Source organism: Thunnus thynnus, chromosome 3 (assembly GCF_963924715.1).
Source record: "Thunnus thynnus chromosome 3, fThuThy2.1, whole genome shotgun sequence".
NCBI lineage: Eukaryota > Metazoa > Chordata > Actinopteri > Scombriformes > Scombridae > Thunnus > Thunnus thynnus.
The window spans coordinates 30,965,081-30,987,185 of record NC_089519.1 but is presented as its reverse complement, the minus strand read 5'-3'; the positions used below and the strand labels follow the sequence as shown (position 1 = coordinate 30,987,185).

Here is a 22,105-nt window from a genome sequence, read left to right as displayed (position 1 = left end):
ACACCGCGTTCTTCGCCCCCATAACAAGCAAACACAATATTGATACCTCGGTGAAAGCTCTCCCGCGCTAAAATGGCAGTTTGAAGGCGTGCGGCGGCTATCTTGCAGCGGCAACAACTCGGCAGTGCAACGGCTAAGTGCACTGGCTATTTCTGGCAAAATGGCGTAAGTATTCTTTTATGTACATTTTCCCCATCTCTTGATTGTCTCTAGCTTGGGGCGTCACAAAGACAACTCTAACGTTACCGATGTTGATAAAGTTAACAGACCTGTTGAGTTGATTACGGCTACACGCACTGAAAAACATTTATTACTAAAAAAAAAAATAAGTAAAAATTTACCTAAAGATTTAACGTTACATTTCCTGGTTGGAAGTTGTCAGTGTCAAATAACAGACTGTCAGTTGGGGTAATTTAGTTCCAGCTGGCGACAGCTTGTGTTACATTGAGGCGTGTTAACGGTTGTTTCGGTGGCCGGCGAAGACTTTTTAAACTCCTTATCGAAATGTCTCATTAATTTAACAGCGGCTCTTAAGTGTACCTCAACGTGGGCAGTGTTTGTGTATATTGGATACTGACAACGTGGCGTGTCCAAAATGGCGCGCACTATCTTTTTGCACTCAGCCTTCACTCAGATGTCTCTGTTGTGAAAATGGCGGTTGCCCTCCTCCCACATCTCCGCGCGGTGACTCACAGGGGGAGGGCGGGACTACTGGCCAAAGCATGACCAAATTAGGAAATGTTATCCCCCGGTTGAAGGCGGGGTGTTTACCCATCAATGCCGCTTTGACACTTCAATGGAACGGATTAGCCGAAATTAGCCTCCCCTCCCCCATCTGACAGACACTAGCGGTCTGAGCGACCGAGTGCAAACCAATACGAAAGTTGTGAAGTTGTAATGCTTGCTTCAAGATTGTTTTGATCGGGAAATGTGAAGTTGTTTCCAGGAAGTGCAGACACTATGGGTAATTTTTCAGATATGGTTATAAGGTTCACCCAAGCCTTGTCAGCCACGTGGCATAATATTTTAATAGAGTACTTGATTAATCCCAAAGAGAAATTAAAGTGTTACAGAAAAAAAAAAAATCAAAATACAGAAAACAATGAGGTAGGTAAAAGAAACAAATACATTCTAAGGGTAAATGATATACAATAACTAAATAGACTAATTCAAATATAAAAAAATATATAGAATAACTAAAAATAGAGTCAAGAGATAAAACTTCAATATAATACACTCAAGCACATGTTCATATGATTTGAATGCATTCGTCCCCCAACCCCTTCGCGCCCTTTTCTTACAAATAAACATGGCTCTTTCCTTTGGTCTTTTTAATGTTTTATGGTCTGGTGGTCTTGCCCATAATCACCATAATAAACCAAAACTTAAGACTATGTTTGCATCTCCTTTTTTCTCAGGTCTCTCTCGGCAATCACCCTCAGCTTTGCTGCCGTCGACAGCAGTACGGAACCCCTCGACTTGTTAACGTCACCAGACTCCCCTGTGTTTTCATTCACCCGTTCACGGCTACCACTGATCAGCAGCAGCCATGACACTCTCCCTTGCCTTGGAGGACGTGGAGGCCCTGTACTTAGGTTGGTATTGTAACAACAAACGATCCCAAAGCACAACCACAAACATTACTATCACTACAGCACACACTATTTGAATAGGGAGGTGATAAGGGTGGCATATTACAGAGTTATGTTTCCTGGGCGTTTACCTGACTTCCAGAATAAAAGAACATTTTGAGTATGGGTTCATGTAGTTCATTTAAAATAGATATTTATGTTTGTTTATTTTTGTGGTGTCACCCCAGAGTTCACCTAATAAATGCCTGATTGAGGCTTTTTATGTGTCTGGATTGTTTGATTGTGGTTTCAGTTGGCTAGTTTTTTGCTTATCAGTTGCTTATCAATTAATAATATTAATAAAAATAATAAAAATAAGTTACTTATTAGTGCAGAAAATGATACTCGATACTAATTGAGGAAGTCCTTGTTCACAGGGCCCTCGTTTCTGATGGCTGACCCGATGGGGCCCCTTCTGGACCAAGATGAAGAAGAAGCTCTTTCTCCCTCCTCCTCTCTAGAGGGGAAGGCGCCAGCTTCGCCCCCCCTCTCTTTCTCCTCCTATGCATCCTCTCTGTCTCCCTATCAGACTATGTCGTCCTCCCCGCTCTCCTCTACCTCCCCTCCTCCCTCTCCTTCTCCTCCAAACTATCCCTCCTCGTTCCTGGGAACCAAGACCGGAGCGGACTCGCTGTCCCTCCCCTGGCTGGCTGCCACCGACCTGCTCGAAGCCCACGTGAGAGCAGAAGATGGCAAAGGTGAGAGTGACTTAAAATTCCCATATGTTAAGAGTTTCAATACGTAATTCTTTAAAACGGTCTAAATGAGGAACAAGAGATTGGAAGCTCAGTTGGGTGTGATCACAAAAGCCCCGTGAAAATGTAAGGCCAGAAAATCAAGAACTAAAAATAAGCTGATGAACACAAGAAAATTACAGGCTTGAACAGTGAAAAGAACATTTCTTGAGTCACGCAATGTCACCGAGGGAAAAAATTAACAGCTGAAAATGTTTCCACCGCTATTGTTAGATGTGACTATGGGCAAGCTGTTTATTTTGTGTAGGTGGTTTTGGTGGAGTAAAAAACCCTGCAGGCAACGTGTTAAGTGACATTTTCCTTTCAAAGACACATTAATACCATAATCCTACAGTCTAACATGAAAACAATGTGGAAGTTAACTCAAAGTTGTTGAAACATGTAGGACTTAATGTGTTGATCAGTACTGGATGTAGTGTGAATGTGCTTTGCATGACACTGTACACCAAAATTAAAGGCAGAAAGCGTAATGAGTAGGTGTTGTAGGCAACAATATTCATTCATTCACTGGCAGGTGTGGCTTTAAGTGTGTAGTTGAGACCGGCTCAAACCAGTTTTGTTATTTCACAATGATGTGTATCCCTTTGTTGCAGGATCCTCATTTACTGGTATCAGGCCATTGTACTCTTGGCATCATTTTAGAAGTGAGAGTTTCCTGGTGTTTAGTCATAAAATGATAAAACAGGGCGGGAGCTGGAAAGATTATTTTGAGAATGAGGTCAAATACAATCACTAAAGAGCAGTGACTGAAGTAATTATTTGCTTGTGTCCTAGTTTCTATTCAGCCAATATTATTTAAGTACTAATAAATAAATCCTCTGTCAGCAGATGATGCTTTTGCGGGCATGGACTGGATGTCAGAGAAAATCGACCTGAGTGAATTTGATTTGGATTCCCTCATTGGCTCCTGCTCATCCGATGAGTCTCCCAGCTCCCCCGAGGATCTCCTGGCATCTCTCGACTCCCACATGGATCTGGATCTCGACTCATTCGACGCAGCCGTCCCCGCCCAGCATGACAGCCTGGACCTGAGTCTGTCGCTGCCCAGCATGCCCTTTGTCCCTCTGGAGCTCCCTCTTCCCGCGGCAGCTGAGACCAAGACAGAGGTGGCTCCCGATCAGGATGTCGTTCTGAAGTCTGAGCCTCCATCCCCAGCTCCCTCTCAGTCTCCCCCCTCTCCAGCTTACACATTGGAGCTGGGGAGTGAAGTTGATGTCCTGGATGCTGAGAAAACCGCCACATCCCTCACTGCCACCATCATCCCAGATCCCACTGGAAGCATTCAGACCACCAACCCCATTCTGCTCTCCCTTCCCACCTCTGCCCACTTCGTGGTGGTCCTCACCAACAAAGATGAGTCCTCAGTTGTATCTCTCCCTGACCAGTCCATTAAAGCCTCTACATCAAGCGATAGTGACAGCGACTCCGGCATTGAGTCCGTTGCCGATTCACCGCCTCACCTCCCTTCTCCTCCTGCCACCCCCTCTCCTGCAGCTGGTTCCTCCAGGACCAAACCCTACTCCAAATCGGAGCCCACTTCCGCTTCCTCCCCCTCAGCCAAGGCCCCCAGGGTCAAATCAGTGTCTGGCGCTCCCAAAGTGGTGGAGAAGAAACTAAAGAAGATGGAGCAGAACAAGACAGCAGCCACTCGCTACCGACAGAAGAAGAGGGTCGAACAGGAGCTCCTGAACGACGAGTGCACAGAGCTGGAGAAGAGGAACCGGGAGTTGGTGGAGAAGGCGGAGTCCATCAGCAGAGAGATCCAGTACCTTAAAGATCTGATGGAGGAAGTTCGTAAGCACCGCCGCAGCAAGACGAGCTCAGTGGCTTAGAAACCAGAGTGATGCGGCACAGTCCGCTGTTGCAGTGTAGGGACAGGGTCGTTTCTACTCCAACACTCACATGCCATCACAGAGAGATTAATTTTGGCATAAAGAAATATGTTTTGAAGAGATTAAAAACGAATGGCATGTGAGGGTGGATGTATGAAACTTGCCACTGAACAGAAAAGAGGGAATGGCTGGATGCGAAGTGGAAAGCCTCTGTAAGTTGATGAGATTAGTGTAGAGCAGGGGGCTGGGAGGTAGTCAGGTGAAGCATCTGTACATGCTTGTCTCTCAGTCCCCTGTTAGATCCCCATGTGTACTCTCTGCCTTACTAGTAGATGTGCAAACAGGCAGGGTGTATATTTGTCTTTGTAGACTAGGCATGCAAAACATGAGTCACCGTAGCTCCCGGTAGTGTTGTAGACTTGTTAACCCTCGATGAGATATTCCCTCAGAGTATGACCACACTCCCAGCATCATCAGTCATTAGCCAGACCTCAGCTCCGCGTCAATAAAATCACTCCCATGTCAGTAAAGTGAGACACCACTTCTACCTTGTTACCCACTCCTTTTTAACCCAGTGTCACCCCCATTCAGACCTTCCTCTAAACAGCTTCAAGTCCAGAAAGGGGCCTCAATCTATTTATCAATTCCTGGATGTAACACTGTCAACATGTTTCTTTTTCGTGTGTGTATATAGTTTTGTCTTTTTGCTTGCAGATCGTGGCTTTTATTTAATGCTGGATTTAAAAACCTGACCATGTCTTGACTAGATCAGAGTCTCTTAGCGCAGCTGTTTTGGCCTGTACAAATGCTTTGTTTCTCTTTTTCTAATAAATATGTCAGTACTCCAAGTGACGTGTGTGATGTGCTTTTTCTAATTTTAATAGGACTTCTTTAGAAAAACACCAGAAGAGCAGTGATTAGAGCCACAAGTAAAAGTAATTATATTCAATTAATCTGCTAATAATTGTCAGTAGGAAAAGCACAGGTGTAAATAATGAGATTGATAATGGCTTAATCATTTTTCTAGTGTTGGTACAGGCTCACTCATACAACACAACCTTTGTCAAACACTTTTTCTTTTCCTACTTTGACAAGTGATAAACTTTTTTTTAATGAGTCAAAGGTGACTTCAAATGTCCAAAACCCAGAAGTATTCAGTTTACAATATAAACCAGAAGAGAGGCTGCAGATCCTCACATTTAAACACTAGAACCAGTGAAAAATCACTATGACTAAATATCTAAACAGTTACAGATTAATATCCTGTTTATATTAAAATAAATTGTTTCAGCTCCCAACAAATAATGTTAATACTAAAAGGCAATAAAAAGTTAATTTCAACAAAGTTGCCCGCTCACCTGTTAAACAGGTCTATATTGTCAAATGTAATTCAAGATTCAAGAACCTTTATTGTCAGTCACATAATAACAATTTACATTTTGACACGGCTCAGTCAAAGACAAAAGTAGATAAACAAAACAATAACAAAGGAATACAAAAAGCAGCTCACATCTAATCTGAAAGTCAATCTGTTAATCTATGACTCAGCTATGGAAAAAGATTGCACCTTTAAAAAATGACATGTTAATGAGCTAAATGTGGGAAAATCATGCCGTGCTGTTTCCATGTACCTTACAAATATTAACATGTTCCATGTGTGAGTCATAAAGTTCCTGTTGCTAGGGCGTCATCTGGTATTTCAAAGTAATAAATAAAATATAATTTGCTGGCGGCAGGAGAGGCGTGTGAACGCTGAGGATTACACTCAGAAGAAAAAACAAAACAAAGCTGGTAAATGCAAAATATTTGAAATGGTGCAGCATTAAAACAGGATAAACAGGTCAGGCAGCAGCCACCAGTATAGGCAAATTTTCAGACAAATGATTCATGAGTATTCTTAAACGTCAGTCTTAAGCAGGGTTAAAAATTCACTAATAAAATGACTGATGGTGCGTGTGTACAAGTTCCCTAACCTGACCTGGCAAACAAGTTTGAGCTGGTCAACTTGCAGCTGCAAAAAGCTGAAGTAAATGTCACCGCCTGGAGCTAAAAGGGCAAGAGTCTATCAGGAAGTGAGCGACGAGGAGGAAGAAGAAAGCGAGAAACAGCTGGACAAATGTTCTATGGGAAGGTCCTTGTAATTGTGAAACCAGACGACACTGTTGTGCTTCACAGGTGGGTGTTCAAGAGAGAGGAGGGGGGGTGGAAGGAAATGAAGCCACAGACGTCCCTGTACAGTTATAGGTCCAGAACATGAGTGACACAGATGTGTATATCAAACCACCCTGTCTGTGTGTGTGGTGGCGTGTAGGCCAGATTTGGAGACGTATTTTAGACATCAAAGCGGTTATTTTTGAAGACGGCATGTCTAAGTGATGCCAGAAGTGTCTCCAATTTGGTTTCACTTATGTTAAAGTAGCTAAAATAATGTTTGGGTGAGTATTTCTTATGATTAACGATCACATGTCAGTGTTGTGTCCCAGAAAGTGATCCTAACGTGTGTGTGGTATAGAATTGACTCAATGTGCTGACTTCAGTCAAGCAGCTGTGTAAATTTAGTCTTGGCAGTAAAACCCCTTAAGCACACACACACACACACATACACACACACACACATATCAGATCATGGTTACATTTGGGGACATTACATAAACTAACATTAATTTCCTGGAGATTTACCCTAATCCTAACCCTTACCTTAACCTTATTCTAACCCTAACCTGGACAAGCTGTCCCCAATTAACTGGTCCTAAGTCTGAAATTTGTCCCCAAAAGTAGCCTATGACAGACCACACAAACACACACACACACACACGCACACACACACACACAGATGCACTCCTCCCTGACAGATTCCTGAGTAGTGAGGCCTTGCCCTCCTGAGAGGACACAGATAAGAAGAGACCAAGCTGTAAGCAGAGACAGAGAGAGAGAAAGTAAAGGCTGTTTTATTATGACGTTGATATGTTGGCAATAAATGAGAAGTTAATAAATCATTTGTGATCAATAGCATGCACAAATTGCTTTAATGACCATGTCGTGCGTAGCTTTTTTCATAAAGTACATCCTCGTCACATCTGTTTTCATCGAATTAAAAGATCTTCTGTCTTCTATCTTCTGTCATTGTGGGCATAAATAGGGCGTCGTGTGAAAGGGTAGACGTCTCAAAACTGCTGCTATATATATACATACATATATATATATATATATATATATATATTTATATATATTTGTATTTATATTTATACATATATTTATATTTATACATATATGCATATATGTATGTGTGTATGTATATATATAAAAGACAAACATTAAATCGTTTAATGTATCATGCTGCATATCTTTGTTTATTTTGTTGTCTTGGGTACTTTGCTGGAACAGGATGCTACACAGATGTTTGGATAAGAGTCTTATGTAAGTGTCAGTGGTGAAGTGCCACAGACTCCTCAATGTTGGATTTACTTTCAGAAGTCAAACTTCATTATTTTCATTACTTGTGTTGTTCCACAGCAGACCATTTTCACTTCGCAGGAAAATCTCAGTAACTAATCGAATTAACATTTAACATCATTTCATTTAAATGTCCCAGGAAGCCTGTATCCCAAATCCATACTACACACTGAGTCTTTATGTATAGTGTATTACATAATAATGTCGTAGTATACTGTTTTAGCAGTTAGTATACAAAAAATCCATTAACTGTTTTATACTACTAATACACTATAACCTCAAAACCAGCTCAGAATCAGTGTGGAATTGGGACACACCTAGTGTCTATTCATGCACATAAGCAGTGTTATAATGGTGCAACTACACGGGATGCAGCCATTATTAATGTTATTGTTTACATTTGTACATTTGACGATGTCTACCATGAAAAAGGTCTATTGGGATCAAAATACTTTGCAACCTGTAACAACGTCTTCACCTTTAAGTGTTTTTCACTAGTTGTAAAAGTGAAGTTAAGCAGATTTTCCTCCAGTTAACAAAGCAGTATATTGATTTATTTTTACTAGGATGATATGAAACACACTTATCTGTCATCATGGTTAAAATATCACAAAATGTTGTCTTCTCCGCTTCTTAAAGTATGAACTTTGTGACTCTTATAACAGATTCCTCTACCTGCTTGGCCAAAGATATGTAGTTGTGTGTGATTTATGTGTCTAACATGTAGGGAGAACATGCTTTAGAAATAAATTCTCACATGAGACATGACCTTAAGAATCCAGAGGTTAACATGCACGTGGAGTTTGGTTACTGTAAGAAAAGCCCCGAACATGCTTCACATTTAGACCTTACAGAGGCCGAAGTTAAAATGTAAAGCATAAAACATTCATTGAAAAGTCATCCAGCGTTTCTGAAGTACAGAGTATCCGTAAGTGTTCTGCTCTTCAGAAAGGTGACTGTTTGAAAGAGGGAATATTTTTCTCTCCGTACCTCATGAGCAGATCATGGGTGTGTTATAGCTCCAAGCAAAGAAGCGCAGATTATTCTGGTCTTGTCACATTCCTCTGCGGTCAATAGTAATCAGGATCACGACATTTTCATTCAGTCCTTTATTCACAACATAGTGACAATTATACAGAAACAGTGTCGGGCCGGAATCTGTGCATGCGTGTGTTTGTGTGCAATCATGTGTCTTAGTTCATGAGGTTTTCATGACTGAGTTGGTTTGAACTAAAGCCTTGTTTCACACGAAAACACACAACAGGCAGCTTTGTTGTCAGGAAACTTAAAAGCTTTGCTTTCTTGCCGAGAGTTAGATGAGAAGTTCAGCGCCACTCACGTGTTTGTACGGTAAATATGAAGCTACAACCAGCAGCTGGTTAGCTTATCTCAGCGGAAAGACAAACAAAATCTGCCTACCAGAATCTTTAAATCTCTCTTATTAAAGGTGAGGGTCACAATTTTTCAAATGTGTCTATGAGGCTTCAGCAGTCTGAGTTAGTCATATCAAGAGGATATCTGACACATTTATAGTCTTTTTAGCATCTAATTCCCTCTTTGTGTTTCCCTGTTGAGCTGTAGTGGAAGTATAGTGACAAAAAGGGGAACTTTGGCACTAAAAAGACTGTAGAGGTGAAAGATATCTACTTGATTTGACTAATCTGGACAGCTGAAGTTTCACATTAGCTTCAGATAAACTTTTAAATACATTTTTCAACAGGAGGACTGTGGATTTTGTCCCTCATCACTTACATTGTAAGTGCATTATGAAGGGATCTTCTAATGTCCAGTATGAACAGCAGGAATCATCACAGCATGAACAACCTGTTTCACTGTTCATTTGGGCTCCTGACTATTGATTTAAGACAGACTTGAAAAACTGTGAACCTGTCCTTTAACACATTATATCTCCTCGTGAGTCCACACAAAAGCTGAAGTGTAAAAACGAAACGGTAGTAACCCGCTACGAGTTCTCAGTCTGTTTCTTATAAAGTTGCACAGTAGTAGTGGATTTTTATATATATTTAGCCACAAGTCCTCATTGGGACTCATTGTAAAACCAGATCAGTTTAGACTCCGTGAAACCGGTTTAATGGGTGCACTAAATGCGGGGCGCCGTGAGAATCCTCAGCTTTATTTCAATTTACATTACATGACTTGATGGCATCTGCTGGAGCAAAATTGTGAAACCTAGTAAGGCTGTAAGGCTATTCATAGTTTGTCTACTGTAAGCCAGTGATAGATGAGCAACACATACTAATATTCAAATATACTTCAGGCTGTTCACACATCTATTCCTGGCTGGTAGTAACACGTGTACACCACGTGATGGACAGATTCTTGTATGAACCCCACCCGAGGATAGCGTCAAATTGGAAAAGAGAGCGAGATGACACTTCATGGTTATAATTTTGAGGTGTTCAAGTGTTTTTATTTATGAATGGAAAGTGAACCACTAACTAAATGGACTGCAGGATTTATCTTGCTGCTGGTTGTAAGATTATTTAACCTCTATTGTATATTTACATTTAGAAGTTTACTTTTATTGATAACCTTGATATTACTCATCGCAGATACACGGGACAGTCCATGATGTTTTAACCATTAATGCTCATTGTTTACATTATCTCAGATTTTCAGAAGAATGAATGAAGCGACTGATCAGTTGTAACGGGGATTTGATCTGCCCAAACATCAAAAGCATTTACTGCCCTGCAGCAAGAAGATACAGTTCATTACAATTTAAAGTCAATAAAGTCCTTTCTGGTGGTGAAGACAGTTCACAATATGCTTTGAGTGACTTTTGTAGATGACTGACCAAACGTATTCAAGACTAAAACAGCAAATCCAGCTGCCTTTAATGTGGAATTTGAAGATACTGTTTACACACCATTATCCATATGGTTTTGCTGTTACAGGTGAGTTTTAGCTAATAACTCATGAATGGTTTAGCAAAAACTGATACTGAATCAGAATAAAATAGGCAAATAGGTGAATACATTTCAGTATAAGAAAAAAAATAATAAAAAGACTGTTCCAGTAAAAGGAAGTAAAAAAACTTGTGAGAAATCAGAATAGTCTGATTAAAGAAAGTTTTAAGAAGACATTTAAAAGATGATACAGACTCAGTCAGCCTTGTTTCCATTGTTTTCCTCCTTTCCTCTGAATAGAAATACAGGAAAAATGCTGAATGCTCTTCATTTTTTCTCAGACTATTGTGTATTTGACCTTTTGAACCATTGTTCCTTGAAAAAAGTTTTGCACAGTTCCTTTAGATTTTCAACATTTCAGCATCTGCAACACAAATATGAGAAAGTGTTTGATTTGACTGTGATACTAACAAGAACTGAGGTAGAAATGTTATACTTTCACACCTTACAGAAATGTTTGGGATGGTCAACAAACGGTTTCTTAGCTCCTTTCTTTTTACTGTAAAGTTGGTTAAAAAGTATCCATACAGCTGACTCAGACTCCATCAAGGGTATAATTTGTCTGGTATGTAGTGGATGTTAGATCCTTTTGATGATCTAAATGATGACTCAGAGGCTTTCCAACTCATGACATCAGTAAAATCCTGGAGAAATCACTGAGTTCATGTTTGTTTTTTTCCCAGAAAATGGGCAGAGTTAAAGGAATATTGGCAGGAAACTATCATATAAAATATCAGCATCACTATGGGTATCAACCACATCAGCGCCACCAATTCGCATCAGCCAACAAGTTAAGATTTAACTGAAATTTTGCCTGTGAAATCAGGTGGCATCATAGAGTTCAGGTAGGGAAATGAAGGGATATAAAAACGGTGTGTGGGAAAGTTCCATCAGTTCTTGTTTGTGCTGTCTGTGACGGAGAATGGGTGAAGGAAAAACCAAGCCACGTCAGCAGGCTTGTACACATGACTCTTTATGACAGCTCCTGCCATTTGTCAACAGGACCCAGAACAGCTGCCAGACACTCTCATAAACCACATGTGTTGAATGCATTAAATCAAGTAAATATGCAAGTTTTATAACAAGTAAAGAGTTATGGTCAAACAGAGAGAGAGGGAGAGGAAAAGGCCACTTCTTCCTCATTTTTGACCGCTACATGACACCAGGAGCGGTCACGGGACATGACTAGTTTCAGTTTGATTCATATTAAAGACTCCTGTTTTGATGATTCTTTAATGAGTTATTGTGGGTTTCTTTATCAGTCTTTAGACATCTGCGAAATTTAGATTATGGCACAAGAGTTTCTTACACCACATCCTGTTCCAGTAAATGTTTTACCACTAGACACTAATGTGTTTCCTACTTCACACTTCTGTTCTTCACCAGTAAAATATACCAAAATTAAAAAAACCCTTTGACATCTATGCAACTGCTACTGAGTAGCTTTTTTTGTAACAGGGCTTTTTCGAAACATTTGCATAAGCAGACAGTTTCCTTTTCAGTTTCCTCTAATTTGTGAATCATGATCGACTCATGTTGCATCATAAACATACTTGTCTTTCATCCTTCCATCTCTATAATGCAGTTTGAAATCTCTCTATCTCTATAATTTTCTGATTCCTACTTTTATTCAGCTTTACATGAATGTAAAACTGAGTGTAGTCAGACAGCCTTCAACCATATGCACTTGTATTATTGGCAATTTCTCTGTTTACAGGGTTTTTGTTGCAATTTAAATTAGTTACTTGTTGCTCCCAAGCATATTTTTGCTGCAGAAACTTTACTTGTGCTTCAGTACAACCAAAGATATTTTGGTTCTGTTTGGTGCTCTTCTCCTGAATTTCACCCAGCGTGACCCTCTACCCCCTCTGTCGGAGTGAATCATTGTGCTGGTCTTTAGCTGATATCCTCCATGGAGGATCTCTGAGCAGCTGAGCTCATTACTGAGGTCATGGACCGCAGATTAGGAAGACAGATTTACTCCCAGAAAGTGGGACGACACGTTTGTTCACTGTACTTTACTGTGTTTCTTGTAAGATTACTTGTAAACCTTGTGATTTATTACACAAATACCGGAAATTATGCAAATTCCTAAAAAAAACACAACATATCTTCATCTGTCCTTCACCTTTTACAGTATATGCCAATGTACGATCATTTCTGTAAGAATGCCTCATAAATGCTGTGACCATACATCACATTTCTTTATATACTGTTTAAATGGTAACTAGACGGAAAATATACAGCTAACCAGCAGTTCTACAAAGTATGAGGACTTAGACTCTACTAAGGAAGTGAGACATGTTCCTTTTTTTCCTCTTCCTTTTATTTACCTCAAACCTATCCAAATAATTTTATCTGGACAAGTTCAAGTGTGCAAGGGCAGTGACAGCTTTTTGGCAACTTGGCACACATAGTAGTATCAGTGTATGTGCGTGATCCTGTATGTCTATCTTTGTGAGGACTCAAGTTTTAAACCTTAAACGTGACAACATTTTTGTCTGTCCCCACTTCTTCAAAAGGTCTGTTTGAGGGTTAAAACCCGGTTTTAGGATAAAGGTCAGAATTATGTTGAGGTTAAGGTTAGTAAGAGTTGGGGTTATGCAGTAGTTGTGATGGTTAAGGATAGGTAGGTTAGGGGCTAGTGAATGTATTATGTCAGTGAGGGTCCTGACAAGTATAGAAGAACGAGTTTATGTGTGTGTGTGTAGGGAGTCTTTTCAGGGCGCTGTAACTGGAGAAATGGGCGGAGGAGGCAGAGAAGCGTGTTTGCAAAAGTACTGTGTTGGGTTTTCATGTTGACATTCCACAGAAACAGGAAGTAAGTATATTAAGAGGAATTCACACTCCTGACGCATACATTTGATAAATAGGCGCAAATGTCTAACACATGATCATATATCAGACAAATATGTAAATAAATAAGTAATAAATAAATGAGTGAAAAGGTTTTACTGCGGCAATTTGTTTCTCAGACATTTGGATGCAGTTTTCTCCCATCGTCTGCAGCTCCTGGGCGCCCCCTGGTGTCATGAAGTCAAACTGCAATCAAAGATTTTCTTTTCCATGACTGATGATTTACTATAGATTTTTTGTAATAACACAGACTATGTTAAAAAAAAACCCACAAAAACCCCCCAAACAAACAGACAATTATTGCATGACTCATATTAAGAGGTCAGGGGGATCCCAAGCCAGATTCTCAGTTGGATGTCACTATTATCAACATTTGTTGCTGGACAGTCAAAGGAATCGGCCAAAAGTCGACATGAAAAACATATTGATTTTCACTGACTGATGTCATGACCTTGTGTCATAATGTTATGGCACATTTTGGGGAACCAGTATCAGTAGCAGGTCATATGACCACAAGCTGTGTTTACACATGTCAACATGACCCTGCATAAAGGGTTGGGCAGACCAAGTCTTGTTGATTCATTCAAAATGGGTCAGTCCCTCCACATCACTTATACTTTTCAGGTTAGCAGATTTTGCACATTTTAGTTCACTTTTTACAAATAATATATATTTTTTTAAAGCAAACCACATAATTTACATTGACACCCTCCACTAGTGGTTACCATTCATTTAACTGTGATGTGTGATGGACCACCTAAATCAAGCAGGTTTTAACACACTGGAGAGATATTATATCCCATCTGGACTGGGAATTCCTCTGGATCTCCCAAGAGGGGCTGGAACCAGCATGGTTGGATTAACATGCTAATGGGTCCCTGGGCAGAATGAGCTGATAGGCTCCCATGAACCCCTCTTTCTTCCCCTTCTCTTGTGCATTGTGAATTATCCTGGTATCGTGGTAATTTGACTAAACACAAATTTATTTAGGAGTATGTAAAATAACTGAGGTCATAAAGCTAGACTTTGACACAGGGCCCCCTTTACAAGAAACGGTCTCGAGATCAGGTCACTATCATACCATTTTGCTTTAGTCGTGCATATTCCCAAAGTTACAATTCATTAAATTACCAAAGATTTATTGTGAAAAAGGGAACTCAGCAGATAAATGTGATTATTATAATTTATGTCATGATATTTTTAGTTGCTGAGTAAGTTGTTGCGATTTCCTTTAAATGTTCTGTCGCATTTTATAGTTTGAGATGAGCTGTAATGACAAATAGCTAGACTGGAGAGTAAAAGTATTACTCAGATCCAAAACCATAACAATCAAACCTAAGCTGCAGCCATATGTCTCGTCATACTTGCAAAATTTACATATGTAGGTTTCGATTCTTTTTACCGCTCACACAAAAAGCTGCACAGCACACCACCACCCACCACATCCTCAATAATAAAGTAGAAGTATCACCTCTCTGACTGAAACTGAAAATGTATAAGTAGTTCTTATAAGTAGAAACTTACGGCAGAGGTGTTGTTTTGGATTGCATTAGATTGTGCAGGTTCCTAATAAAGTGCTCATATGGATTATGCACACTGTATCAGGATCCACTGAACATGTGCTGCCTGAATGTAGTTGTTATGGTGAACAAAGTGAACCAGTATTAGCACTAAAACAAAAACAAACAACACTACATTAGGAAATCTCATTGGGATGACATCATGAGAAATATAAGCCTGTGGTAGGCAAATAGCGGCCCGTGGGCCAAATCTGGCCCTCTGACAAAAATATTTGGCCCTCTAAAAAAAAGCTGAAGTTTCCCTTTCACATGACTCTTCATAAATAGTAATACAGTAGATAACAATATAAACACAAGACTCATGTAAATCCCAATAGATTTGACCTCATAACATCTTACATATTTACCAGATGAATAACAAAGCCTACATAACATAATTTGGCTGATCTGAGCAGAACAGATTTATGTCAATACCCGTGTTTTTGCTTCAACCACAAATGAAACAGGTCACTATTTATTGTGTTTGGATAAGTTATCAGTTACATTTCTAGTCTTGTAGTGTAACACAAAGGATATGTTCATGTTTATGGGTCAGTTTTTGAGTATTAACATAAGCTGCTATCACTCTATGAGCCCTCACTCACTGATAGGAATTATAAAATCTGCCCTCAGATGCAACCCTAAAACTTTTATGTGAATCAGTTTATTCTTGAATGAATTAAAGGAAATGAATGGAACATATTGGGCTTTGTTTTTACCGTAAGTGCTGATCCCTGCTATAGGCCATTAAAATACATTAGATCAGTCTAGACTCACATTCAGTCCAGCAGGTGGAGGTAAAGTATTCTTGAGTTGGTTTGCCAACCGCCCATAAATGCACAGAGGAGTTCCTGTTGTTGAATGACTAAAGACTATTGAGCCAATGGTTTATTTAATACAATGTTAGGTTAGCTTCGTTTCTGTCCGCATTGGCTGATGTGGAGAAGCGGAACCGCTGTCACCGTCTTTATCGCTGTTTCTGTTTATTACACGACTTTTCTCTACGAAGAAACAGAAACAGAAGACAGGTCGGTTTGAGTCCAACTTTCTACTTTATGCTGTTTACAAGGTCTTTTATCAGAAGGTAAGCTAGGACGGGTAAATTTATATGAATTACTAACTATGTAAAGTAAGGTCTGCTCCCGGCCAGGCTGTTATGCTGAACTCCATTCAAAAAGTAGATGTTTATGGCAGAGAGACACTCTATAAACTATAAAACCTGAAGATAAACCGTCAGTCTAACCTTTCTCTGAATCATCTGGATCCACATGTGCAATCGGCATGCATGTGATTAACTTAGCTGCTTGTATTTCTGTGCAACTTGACATTTGTTGAAGTTGATATCAGTAAAATTAACGAACATAAACGGCCATGATATTATCTTACTTTCGTTTTTACTCAGATTTATCTGAGCTGATAAAAAAGCGAGTGGCATGTAAATGTCCGGTTTAGATAAGGTCAGAAATAAAACGTGAAAGATAAATTCAATAGAAAACTTTTTGCGGCTTTAGCTCTCGCGCTCCAGCTGTTAACCAACAGTCACATGATAGTTGAGTCACACGTGATCAGTATTCTTACGTCAGCGACGATTGATTCAAAATCCATAATAAGATCACGATTCTCATCAGATGTACCTGAACAGTAGCATCGTAGGATGTTGCACAGGTGTCACTGCCGAACTACTGACAGATAGCTGGAGACCGTCTCAGAAGTGCAAGACGATGCAATTTTGATTTTATTTATTATCACATCTTTATTTTCTTTAACATCAACACGCAGCGTTAACATGAAATTAACTTAAATAAAACTATCTTATCATTTAGACTCAGTATTTCCTCTTTCTATCAAGGCAGAGTATTATTTCCCTCCTTCATTTAACCAAGCAAATGTTAAAAACGTGTAAACCTGAAGACTAAAAAAAAAAATGCAACCCTGGATGTTATTTATTTAAAAAAAACAAAAATGTTGGATTTTATGAGTTAAAGATTTAAAAAAAAGTTTTTCTCACACATTGAAAGTGAAAAAATAGTGAACCTTTTTGTTTTAGAGTACAACACAAGAAATTCCTTTTTTTATTTTGCATTTTATTCTCACTATAAACCTCTGCCACCAACACTGAGTGAATGGTTGTTCTTTAAAATATATGATAAGCTGTTTGAATGTACTGAAGGAGGGTTTTAGAACTATTAACATTGATTAAACTTAATAGTCAGACATTATAAAGATTATAAAAACAAACCCTTGTTTAAACTTGAAATAGTCACAGTGTTTTTGCTTTCTGGGCACTGCCAATCAGCTTTAAAAACTGAAATAACCATCTTTATTTTGTCCTTTTTGTTACATTCTTTTCGGCTGCTCATACAAAAAACAGTTTTGTAAAAACAGGTGTTTACACAGATACCAAAGCAAGCAAATTGTAACACTACCACATAACTTAATCTTAAATATTACAAAAAAAATACTCAGACCAATAGAACACAAAAATAACCTTACTTTAAAATTCTTCTCATTTGAGATTTTATGGGGATATTCAAAACGATATGGTTATTATTTGCCAAAATACTTATCTACTATATGACTGCTTCCCCCTTTTCTATCATTTTATTTAATTATATTGTCTTTTCAGTGGGTTAATAATTCCTTATAGACATTCAGAGTATAACTTAATGGAAATACCCTCAAATCTGTACCTTCTTTTTTTTTTTTTAATGGAAAAAAACTCATCTATGTCTCATCCATATCCTCCATCCTGTCCTCTTCCCTCGTGGCTCCTGGCTCTGCAGAATGTCCTCCACGCTTCCCCGTCATGTCATCTGGGAGTCAGAGGGGCTGGTGGCCTACCTTCATCCCCGGCCCTGGACCCCAGGCTCTGTTATCCTGGAGCGCAGCACTCCTGGCAGGCCGGGAGGCAGCATCTTCCACCTGGAGGAGCCCGAATACCTATCATGGCTGCTGGGGGCGAGAACCGTCGCAGAGCTGCTGTGCGACAGGCTCGGGGTTCGGAGGTGTGCTCTGGTCGCCAGACCTCACAGAGACAGACCTGCCCAGGTGAGTAATTCTATGACTGGTAGACTCGTTTACTGTACAGTGCAGCCAGTGGAAGGTTTTGGGGGGTTGAAAGTGATATTTTAGGATTTAAGCTATTTCTTGACAATTTAGCTTTGCTGGCATTGGAGTCTATACGTTTCTGATGCAGAGTGATCAAATATTACCCTAAAATTCTGCTCCTGTCATGGTGGAAAAACCTCTGAAACAACATTTTCTTGGTGGTACAAACAATGATCTCATCACCATTAGCAGTTACAGCTCTCATGGGGTAGAAGTGTAGTTGTTGATAATACTATTAGCCTAATCTTAAAGTATCAAATGAATTGTCTTGGGCCGACGATTAATTTCATAATCGATTATTCTATTTATTATTTTCTCGATTAACCTTTTTGTCAATAAAATGTCCTGTTATAATTTCCCAGAGTCAAAAGTGATGTCTTCAAATGTCTTGTTATATCCGACCAACAGCCCCAAACCCAAAGATAATCAGTTTATTATCATGTATGTCACAGGAAAGCATTAAATCTTCATATTTGAGAAATGTAAGCCTGCAAATGTTCAGCATCTTTACTTAGAAAATGATTAAAACAATAATTTGAGTATCTGAATAGTTGCAGAATAGTTCTCTGTTGATAGACTAATCAACTATTCGTTGTAGAACTATAATTATCCATTAATGAATGTTGATACAAAATTCATTTGAAGAGGAATTTTGTGAAAAATTACTTATTTTGTATGATCATTTTGCAGACTGATAAATATCAGTGTAATGCTTACGACTTCAATTTTCAAACTTTCTTTTAAATAGCAAAGTAGTAAATCAGAAACAGAAAACTTTTTACCATTTTCTAAGGGAAGTCAAAAATTAAATTTGCACAATGAAGTCAGCAAGCAGCTGATTGTTAAATTCCTGAAGGTACCAGCATAACTGAACCACTTTGTGTAAAGAAAAGCAAGTGTAATAACTTTCATTAACTGGTTGTAGTTGAATCACTTCTGTGTTCATATCAGTCTGTGTCACAGTTACTTTACGTACATTTACTTTGATCCTGGTTACCACAGATCAGTGTCCTCCCTCTGCATGGCCTGGATGCAGAGTGGCGCCCTCACCTGGCAGGAGATGAGGAGCACAACGCCCACGACCCAGGATTCTGCACCTCCAAGACCGCTCCCCGATGGAGTGACTCCAGCCTGACTGAAATCCAAACCAAGATTCGGGCCAAGCTCCCAGTCCCTGATGCCCCACACAATCTGACGTTCCTCGGGGACGATCCGACTCACCCTGGCCTGTTCTCACGCATTGTTCGCGGGGAGGAGCAACAGTGGCGGGTGTGGGACGACGAGGGTCACGTGGCCTTTCTCACTCCTTTCCCAAACTCCCCTGGCTTTACTGTGCTGGTCCCACGCCGACCATTGACCTCGGATATATTCAGACTAGAAAAGAAGGATTATGAGGGGTTGGTGCTGGCGACCCGGAAGGTGTCGCGGCTTCTGGAGGAGGGGTTGAGTGCCTGGGGGGTCGGGCTTATTTTTGAGGGTTTTGAGATTGACTACGCTCATGCCAAGTTGATCCCACTGCTCTCACCCTCATCTTCAGGGGGAGGAGATGACAAAACTAAACCACGACCTCCCCAATTCCACCCCACTTACCCTGGATATGTGACCTCAGAAGACGGGCCTGAAGCCAGCCTGGACAGTCTGAAGGAGGTACACACCAAAATTACTGTGTAAAACTGTTACTTATAGTTTGATTCCTACTCATGTGCTAAACTCACTCAAGTGTTAACATGATCAGTATAACAGCTTGAGTCCTTCTCAACCTTTAGGAATTAACAAGGGGTGTCAGAAATAACAGAAACACCTTGAAAATGTCCTGATGCAAACAGGAAGTCATGGTTCAGGGGTGTTGATTGGGCAGAAAATGACAAAAATAGCATATTCTTGCCAATTATGTATAATTAAATTATTTTGCTTTATTAATAGGCTGCAGGTGCATCCAAGATTGAGACAATGTTTACAAAACTCACATGAAAATGTCCCCCCAATTTAACATTAAATCACATTCCTCTAAGACTATTTTTATTTTGTCACTACACCATCATTTCTGTCAGAATCATTACTGCCCTGTAAACCTGTCTTATCTTTGGTTAATCATCACAGCACAAGGATGTGGCTTATACCCATCATACACTAGACGACTTGAAAAGACTTTGAAAACACTAGGGTATGACACCCTCTCACATCTTAAGACAGTTCTTAGTCACAGACTAATATTTCTTGATCTCTGTGGCTCCTACCAGCTTCAACATCTACCACAGACATCTCTCTTATAGATATTACAGCTGTTGCTCCGTCTCCGTTTGTTTAACTGCGGTTAATCTGGGTTTAAACCTAAAGTAACTAACCTGAGTGAACACAAACAAATGCTATTATGTTCTTTCTCTCGCTGTTCACTGTTAGTACATTTCTACAGATCTCTCAGCATTTAATTGTTAATGTTAATATTGATGTTGTTAATGTTAATTTGTTTAACTGTGTTTATAATCAAGGTTGAAATGTTATTATCATGGAGTCTGTTCTCTTCTCTCTATGTATTCCACACTATCAGGCTTTACACAAAATATAGAGAAACCTGCATTTATACACCATTCATTTACTGATCCAATATGTGCCTAATTTTATATTTTGCATATTTGTGTAACACATCACTTCACTGTAAAATAGTTATTTTCATTTTTTGGCTGCCGGTCCAGTGGAAATATACAAGGGACCAGTAAAACTGATCTACTGGTCAACTGAGCCAGTGGGGAAAAATTTTTACATTGAACCCTGAATAGTGCCCAACAAAGTGACTTGTTTCCACTAGAGATGTGAGATCTGATTAAATCGTGCGTGACTTACACTTCAGACCAGCTCTAATGAGCCTCTGTCAGTTACGAGGCTGCAAGATGCAAGTTGAGAAGTTATAAGAGGAATAAACTGATGATGTGTTACCTGTCAGGAGAACAGCTGATGTTTTGTTAGGAGACTTTTTCCTTTCTGTTTGTGAACAGAATGTATCGTCTAAAGTTATCATTTTCTAATAACACATCATCAAAAATAAGTGATTGTGTACACATTCTACATTTATTTTGACATTTAATATATACCAAATGAGACTCAATAGTTTTGTTTATTTTAAATATCAAGCAGTTTTTATTAATTGATAAAAGCGTCAATCAATCAATATGAGATGCAAAGACAAATCATTGCACATCACACTCTTTCACATACACTGTAAACTGACAATTTATAAACTTTTCAATCAATATAAACTTGTTTATATCAAATATCATTCCTCATATATGGATGTTTAAATATCAGATGTTGAAATTTAAAATGCTATAACTGTTCTGAAAAAAGAAAATGTCTTTGAGAAATATTTCTTAGAAACAGACTCAACCACAGACAAAAGTTACATTCATTTTTTGATAAAACTGGTTTCTGTCTTTTGCCATTTATTGTTTTGAGACTTTAAATCACATTTGTACAGTCATAACTCTTTGTATTGGTCTTCTTTAATAATTACAGTGGGTTATATTTAGTTTGTTAAACACTTACATAATCTGTGTGCTCACTCATTGCACTGCTGCTAATTGGTCCCACAGTGCGTTACTGATTACGAGGGTTAATTAATGACTGGCTAAGTGCTTAATCAGTGATGTGTAAACCAGCCATTGCCCCAGGCTGTCATTAAAGTGGACAAATAGTTTTACCTCTGCATCATCTACTTCTGTTGTTAATGACTTTCACTGTTTCCCACAACGCCTCGAAGAAGGTTCCATGAACCAGCTGGATTTCAGCTACTGGTTACAGGTTTTGGTGGAGAAAGCCTGCCTTGAAAGCCTCCATTCTGATGTACTGAAGCTACTTTTGGAGGAAAATCTTTTTATTTTTTAGCCTTTTCTTTTGATTGAAGAAGCTCTTTTGCTATGATTTTGATAGTTGGCACCAAAACTTCATCTTGACAGATTCTGTTAAGGTAGTTTCACTGAATTTTCT

At 39.3% G+C, this 22,105-nt stretch overlaps 2 protein-coding genes across 4 annotated transcripts; both read left to right on the top strand.

Moving 5' to 3' along the window:
• Positions 1–5,066, top strand: atf4a (activating transcription factor 4a). 2 transcript variants are annotated; one of them, XM_067585365.1, is made up of 4 exons: positions 1–165; positions 1,419–1,595; positions 2,009–2,329; positions 3,212–5,066. In XM_067585365.1, the coding sequence occupies exons 2-4, from the start codon at positions 1,550–1,552 to the stop codon at positions 4,216–4,218; spliced, it is 1,374 nt and encodes a 457-aa protein (XP_067441466.1). In that variant the 5' UTR covers positions 1–165; positions 1,419–1,549; the 3' UTR covers positions 4,219–5,066. The 2 variants fall into 2 exon arrangements, with proteins under 2 accessions (XP_067441466.1, XP_067441467.1); XM_067585366.1 differs by having other exon boundaries at positions 2–165; positions 3,215–5,066.
• Positions 5,067–15,839: 10,773 nt separating this feature from the next.
• On the top strand, positions 15,840–21,818 carry LOC137180122 (uncharacterized). 2 transcript variants are annotated; one of them, XM_067585361.1, is made up of 3 exons: positions 15,840–16,044; positions 17,800–18,064; positions 19,127–21,818. In XM_067585361.1, the coding sequence occupies exons 1-3, from the start codon at positions 15,953–15,955 to the stop codon at positions 19,793–19,795; spliced, it is 1,026 nt and encodes a 341-aa protein (XP_067441462.1). In that variant the 5' UTR covers positions 15,840–15,952; the 3' UTR covers positions 19,796–21,818. The 2 variants fall into 2 exon arrangements, with proteins under 2 accessions (XP_067441462.1, XP_067441463.1); XM_067585362.1 differs by having other exon boundaries at positions 15,866–16,100.
• Positions 21,819–22,105: the final 287 nt, after the last annotated feature.

Bases quoted from the DNA above. Each gene is read 5' to 3' on its own strand.
- atf4a (XM_067585365.1), top strand. From the start codon at position 1,550: ATGACACTCTCCCTTGCCTTGGAGGACGTGGAGGCCCTGTACTTAG. The intron at 1,596-2,008 runs GTTGGTATTGTA...CCTTGTTCACAG, and splicing joins CGTGGAGGCCCTGTACTTAG to GGCCCTCGTTTCTGATGGCT. The intron at 2,330-3,211 runs GTGAGAGTGACT...ATCCTCTGTCAG, and splicing joins GAGAGCAGAAGATGGCAAAG to CAGATGATGCTTTTGCGGGC.
- LOC137180122 (XM_067585361.1), top strand. From the start codon at position 15,953: ATGTGGAGAAGCGGAACCGCTGTCACCGTCTTTATCGCTGTTTCTGTT. The intron at 16,045-17,799 runs GTCGGTTTGAGT...CTGGCTCTGCAG, and splicing joins GAAACAGAAACAGAAGACAG to AATGTCCTCCACGCTTCCCC. The intron at 18,065-19,126 runs GTGAGTAATTCT...TGGTTACCACAG, and splicing joins ACAGAGACAGACCTGCCCAG to ATCAGTGTCCTCCCTCTGCA.